The 6259-nt window shown below is 23.4% G+C and overlaps 1 protein-coding gene across 1 annotated transcript in view; it reads left to right on the top strand.

Annotated features, from left to right (window-relative positions):
- Positions 1 to 4115: 4115 nt before the first annotated feature.
- The window catches only part of Phum_PHUM285610 (uncharacterized protein), a gene marked incomplete at both ends in the record, with an annotated part of 3416 nt that continues 1272 nt past the window's right edge, over positions 4116 to 6259 (top strand). The window contains 6 exons of the mRNA XM_002426868.1: positions 4116 to 4254; positions 4339 to 4398; positions 4512 to 4623; positions 4724 to 4900; positions 5716 to 5836; positions 5940 to 6071. Coding sequence (XP_002426913.1) covers positions 4116 to 4254; positions 4339 to 4398; positions 4512 to 4623; positions 4724 to 4900; positions 5716 to 5836; positions 5940 to 6071 — 741 coding nt within the window. The remainder of the gene's footprint in view (positions 4255 to 4338; positions 4399 to 4511; positions 4624 to 4723; positions 4901 to 5715; positions 5837 to 5939; positions 6072 to 6259) is intronic.

Raw genomic sequence — 6259 nt, 5'->3', positions numbered from 1 at the left:
CGGAAATATTCATGACAACCTTTGAAAACTTTTTTTTTTAAAGTTCAATAATCAATTTTTAAAAATTTACCTACACACCCCCTACCCATTCCTCCCCCCTCCCTCTTCCTTTTCCTAACGGATTTTCTTTTAATGTAATTAATAACTTGAGAGGAGAAAAATAAAAAAAAATAAAAAATTTTTTTTTAAAAAAAATTTTTTTTTTTTTTTTTGGCGAGACTGCATTTTTCCCCATAAAAATTATTATTATTATTATTATTTTGAAAAGAATGATAAGAAGAAGAAAAATGAAAAACTCGATACGATAAAAAAAAAAAAAAAAAATTATAAAAAGTTTTTCGATATGCGAAAAAATTCAAATAAAAAAAAAAAAAAAAAAGAAAATTTTCACCGGAAATAAAAGTAAAATTTCACTCGTAATAAAATACGCAGTTTTTTTTTTACGACTCAAATTTTTTAAAAACAAAAAAAACCTATTCTATATCGAAAGTGACGCCATTTTGTTTTTTTTTTTTTTATAATAAAATATACACGTTAACGAAATTTTATTATTATTATTATTTTTCTTTATCAAACGAATCGATCATCTCTTTATTGTTATTAATTAATTAAAAAGTTATTTGATAAAAATTAATTTAAAATTAAGTAAAAAAAATTTTTTTTAATTTTTTTTAAACCGAAAAAGGAGAAAGTAAAAGAGAGAGAGAGAGAGGGAGGGAGAGAGAGAGAGGAAGAGAGAGAAGGAGAGAGAGTGAGAGAGGGGGAGAAACATCACACGATCAAAAAAAAAAAAAACATGCAAAGATCGACAAACCAAACATATCCTAGCCCTAGGGTAACATTTTATAAAGCTATTAATTTCACATAAATTACCCCAAACGAACAAACAAACGAACAAACGTACAAACGATTATAAAAATAAAAAAAAAGCAATATTTTCTCCGGGGTTGAAACATACATATATATATTTTTTTGCGTCCAAAATTATAGCAGAAGATCAAAAGAAAGAAAAAAAAATGGCAATAATTGAACGTGACCTTGAACTTTAACACGCACAATAATACAATAATAAAAAATTTTATTATTATTATTATTATGAAATATAAAACAAACAAAACAAACAGATCGTCACACACACACACGAATTTATAAAAAAAATTTAAATTTTACGGTTTCGAAAATAATAATAATAACAATGAAAAATTTATTATATTATCCTAAAGTATAAAAATAAAAATAAAAAATAAAATAAATAAATAAATAAATAAAAACCGCGCGCGCACACGCACACACACACACACCACGTTTATTATCCGACGGAAAATAATAATAATAATAATAATAATAGTAAAACATATTCGTTAAAAATTAAATTACAAAACAAATTGTTGATTATGAGAGTTTAATTATTTATATAGATAGATACTGGATATAATAAATAATATCTATGTTTATTTTTAATTCATTTAAAAAAAAAAAAATTTTTTTTTTTTTATGTCTTCTGCTTTTTTTTGTTTTTTTTCCTTCTTTACTTATTTATAAAGATTATCAAGTATTACTAATTAATAGGCTCGAACAAACAAGGAAAAAAAAAAAAGAATGAAATTTTTTTTGTTAACGGTGGGAAAAATCAAGATTATTATTATTATTATTATTATTATTATTATCATTATTATTCAGTTTACTTAAAGAATTTTCATTTAAATAAATAAATAAAAAAAAAAAAAAGATGGAGGAAGGAAGGAAAGAAAGAAAGCGAGGAAGTGATGAGGGTCGGAAAAAAAAAAAAAAGAAAAAATTCCCTAAGTGATCGTAATTGGAAAGAAAATTTTCAAAGGTTGAATAATTTACAGGGGAAAAAAAAATGAACCTTTTACTTGAAAATTAAATCGAACAAGTTTCCGGTGACGGGGGAGGAAGGAGGGGAGGGGAGGGGAAGGGAAAAGGAAAAACTTTAAAACACATTTTCAACTCATTTAATAGAGTAAAAAACTTTTTAAATAAACAAGAAATTTTTTTTTTTTTTTATAACTTATTAACGAGAAATTATTTAATAATAAAAAATTAAAAAAAAATTAAATTAATTATTAATTACGTTAATAATACTTGGGGATGTGCGCGTACCCTGAATTTATTATTATTATTATTTATTTATTTATTTGAAAATTCGATTTGATAGCGAATGAAAATTCACGTGGCAAATTTTTTTAAAACTTTTATGATTTTATCTATCATAGTTAAACAGATAGAAAAATAATGTTTATCTTTATTATTAACAAAAACGGGGGGAAAGTCGTGGAATTAGAAAAACACAAACGAAAATTTGACGTAATAAAAATTGACAAATTTTTTTTAAGGTTATTGCAAAAAAATTTAATTGTAGAAATGAATTTCGTTTTTAAAAAACTATTTCCTGTCGAGCGTACGTAATAATACCCGAGGGGAGAGGTGAGAGAGAGAAAGGGGAGGGGATAAGGGAAGAGGGATGAATGGACATTTTAAAAAAAAAATAATAATAATAAAATTTAAACACCCGGAGCAAAATGAAAAAAAAAAAAAAAATTTTTTTTTTCCTCAAATTATCGTTTCCTAATCAAAAGATAAACATAAATAAAACATATTTGTAACAATAAAGTTTTTAAAATGCGTTTGTTTGTTTGTTTGTTTTGTTTCACGTACAAACAACAACGATTTCAAAAGCAAATCAATTTTTTTTTCCCCCTTCTACCTTTATTCCTTTTCCGCATGTTTTTTTTTGGAAAAATTAATAAATTTAAAAAATGTATGAATGAAATTATTACTAGACAAACCGAAAAAAGAAATTTGAAAATTTTCTAATAATAATAATAATAATAATAATAATAATAATAATAATAATAATAATAATAATAATAATAATAATAATAGTAATAATAATAATAATGATTTTCACTTCGTAATTAATAAAGTTTACGTTTTGTTTTGTTTATATCACCTTTCATTGTTAAAAATTTATAACGAGAGTTGTTGTGTGTTCTTACGACTTTGTTAATTAAATATAATATCATTATTATTATTATTATTAGGTTTCGCGAGAAAATTGTTTAGAAAAAAAATACGTTGCGTTTTTCATTGTTTGTTATTAATAATAATAATAATAAATCTATTGATTTAAAATAATTGATATGCATTAAAAATTTATCTTTTTGACCATCTGATGATGAGTTGGAAAATCAAAAAAAAAAAAAAAAAGATATGAAAATCGAAGTTCAATGAGCATGATTTTTTTTTTTTTTTTTTATTGATACGTATTGATATGACGCAACTGGAAGATTTTCGGATAAGTACAAAGGAAGAAAAAAAGGCGCCCAAAATTTATACGTTTTCAGGAAAATCAATCGATAAATTTTTAACGATTAATTATAATAATAATAATAATAATAATTTGTTACGAACCTGAAGGTTTTGCATAACTCGAAGGGATTTTTCTCGTCGATCGTTTGACGGTCGTCATTTATTGCCATGATATTTAATAATAGCTTAAGTTCTCTCGGATAATTTTTAATTCATCCGGTTTAGGTAGGTAGGTAGGTAGGTAGATAGGTAGGTACCTATCGTATCAGGTTAATGACACTTTTCACTTGACCTACAAAAAAAAAGAGAGAGAAAATGAAAAAAAAAAAAAAAAGAAAAACGAATATACACACACACAAAAAAAAATATATATATATATATATTTAATAACACTGAATTGTTTTTTTTTTTTTTTTTTTTTTTTTTACTGATAAGAAATGATGATAAAGATTTTTTTTAAACTCGTCACACACATTCGATCGTGATTCGATTTTAAAAAAAAGTCGACAGAGTAACCTAATCTTTTATTCTATCATGTACATATGTGAAAAATGAATTCAATTATTATTATTATTATTGCTATTTTCGTTTGATTTATTTAATTTAATTAATAATAGTAATAATAATAATAAATTAAAAATGCGTAAGTTAATTAATAACATATCGTAATAATAATTTTTTTTTTTGATTATTAAATCGAATGAGGGAAGGTGATAATAATAATAATAATATTTTTTCTATTTTACGAAGATGAAGAAACGAGGCATTTTTTTTCATACGTAATGTCTTCCAGCCTCATATTAGTTTCGTTTATAACGACATCACTACCCTGGGGTTATTGGGCAAAAGCTATCAACACTTGTCACGATTACGATTGCGAATGTATACTTTTTGGAAAAGCATTCGCCGATCAATTCACTGGTATTTATTATTATTAATATTAAAATCAAAAAGAAAGAAAAAAAACCCCCTCACACAAATTTTTTTTTTTGATTTTTTTAACAGGTGGTAGAGTTATTTACTGTCAGACGATAACGTTATTACACGTCCCGTTGTTTTTAATATGTAAGTTAAAGGATAATTTTAAAATAATAATAATAATATTTTTTTGTTGTAAAATTCACATGAGTATCATCATCATTATTATTTGTTTTTTTTTTTTTTTTTTTTTTTTATAGCTTCTTTCATGTGTTTTTATCAGGGTAGGAGAGCATATATATTTAGAAGACAAAGGCTAAGAATAAAATATGGAAAACAATGTGAAAAAAATCCAATTATATTAAAATGCAGGTAAATAATGATGATGACAACGTGTCATTAGTTTTTTTTTTTTTTAAATAATAATAATAATAATTCGAGTGGGTTTAATAAAAAAAAATTGTGTTATTAGAACATTACTTTCTAGAAGTGGAAGAATTATTAAAGAAGGTGATATAATTATGGAAGAAAAAGAAATTGAAATGGAACCTCCTTCTTATAAATGGTGTATAACGTTAATTGTCGTATCGAGTTTGTTTCTTATTTTATTATGTTGTGTTTATGTTTTACACGTCGTCGGGTATTACTGGTAAGTTTTATTTGAAAAAAAAGAAAAATTTAAACACATGGAATAAAACAAAAACATGCAAAAAACATAATTTTGTTTTAGTTTACATAAAGTTTTTTTTTTTTTGATTTTATTATCGAACAATTTAAAACTCATTAGGTACGTAGTAGTTAAATATTAAGGTAGGCAGACATGAATTAAAATTACGTAATCGAAAATTTGCTATTATTATTATTATTATTATTATTAAGCAACGATCATTCATTTTCATTATTATTATTATTAATAATAATTTTTTTATTTGTTTGGGTAATTTAATGATACGTAAATAAAAATTTTTTTGTAAATTACGTACGTTATGTCACTTTTAAATTTAAACAATTTGTTTTTTTTTTCTTACGTAACTAAATTATTTAGAGTATTAAATTTTTCATTCATAGTTTTTTTTATTTTTTATTTTTTTGTGAATTATTAAAAACAAAATGTCGCCGTCGTCGTGACGTAACGTGTTCCCCCCCCTTCGTATCAATTTTTTTTTTTTTTACGATTAAAGGTGTAAAATTTTTTTGTGTTGTAATATTTACCTTTTATATTAATTTTTTATTCGCCGAAAACTCGTTCGAGCAGCAGAAGACGTAATAAATACAGAAAACGGTCCCCTAAAAATAATAATAAATAAAAATTTAAACAACAACAATCAATATAAAAAAAAAAAAAAAAAAATTTTTTTTTGCTTGAAGTGTGACCCTGATTTATTATTACATGTAATCATAAACAAGGAAAAAAAATAAATTTAATTATCATTATTATTATTATTATTATTATTATTATTACAGGTCTTGTAATGAATATAGAATAATGTTGATAAAATTATTAAAAGCTTCTGGTAACATGGCACAAATATTTTCAGAAAGATTAGAATGTAGGGCAGTTTACAGTTTTATGGATTATTTACAAGTAAATATCATTTTTTTTTTTTCCTTAAAAATTATTTTTAATGATGATGATGATAATAAAATATGTATATGTATTATTTATAAACCGGATTTTATATTTTTAGCCAAAACGAAATCTCCAAGATTCTCAGGATTATGAAAGAAAGTATAAGATAAACACTGGACTTTCACTTTTCATAGCACAAATGGTTTTGTTAAAAAATATTTTTGTATGGGTTTGTGTTAGCATAGTTAACGTTAAACTATTAAAGAAAAGAAAGAAGTTTAATGAAACAAGGTAATTTAGTTTTTTTTTTTTTAATTATACCAAACAAACAAACAAACAAAATTTATGTTTATGTGTATTTATATACATGGAATTAATTAAAAAGAATGTGTGTGTGTGTGTGTGTGTGTGTGTGTGTGTGTGTGTGTGTGTGTGCTA

This window comes from Pediculus humanus, genomic scaffold, assembly GCF_000006295.1.
Source record: "Pediculus humanus corporis 1103172107667 genomic scaffold, whole genome shotgun sequence".
NCBI lineage: Eukaryota > Metazoa > Arthropoda > Insecta > Psocodea > Pediculidae > Pediculus > Pediculus humanus.
The sequence above is the reverse complement of the archived record's forward strand: the minus strand, read 5'-3'. Positions and strand labels throughout refer to the sequence as shown.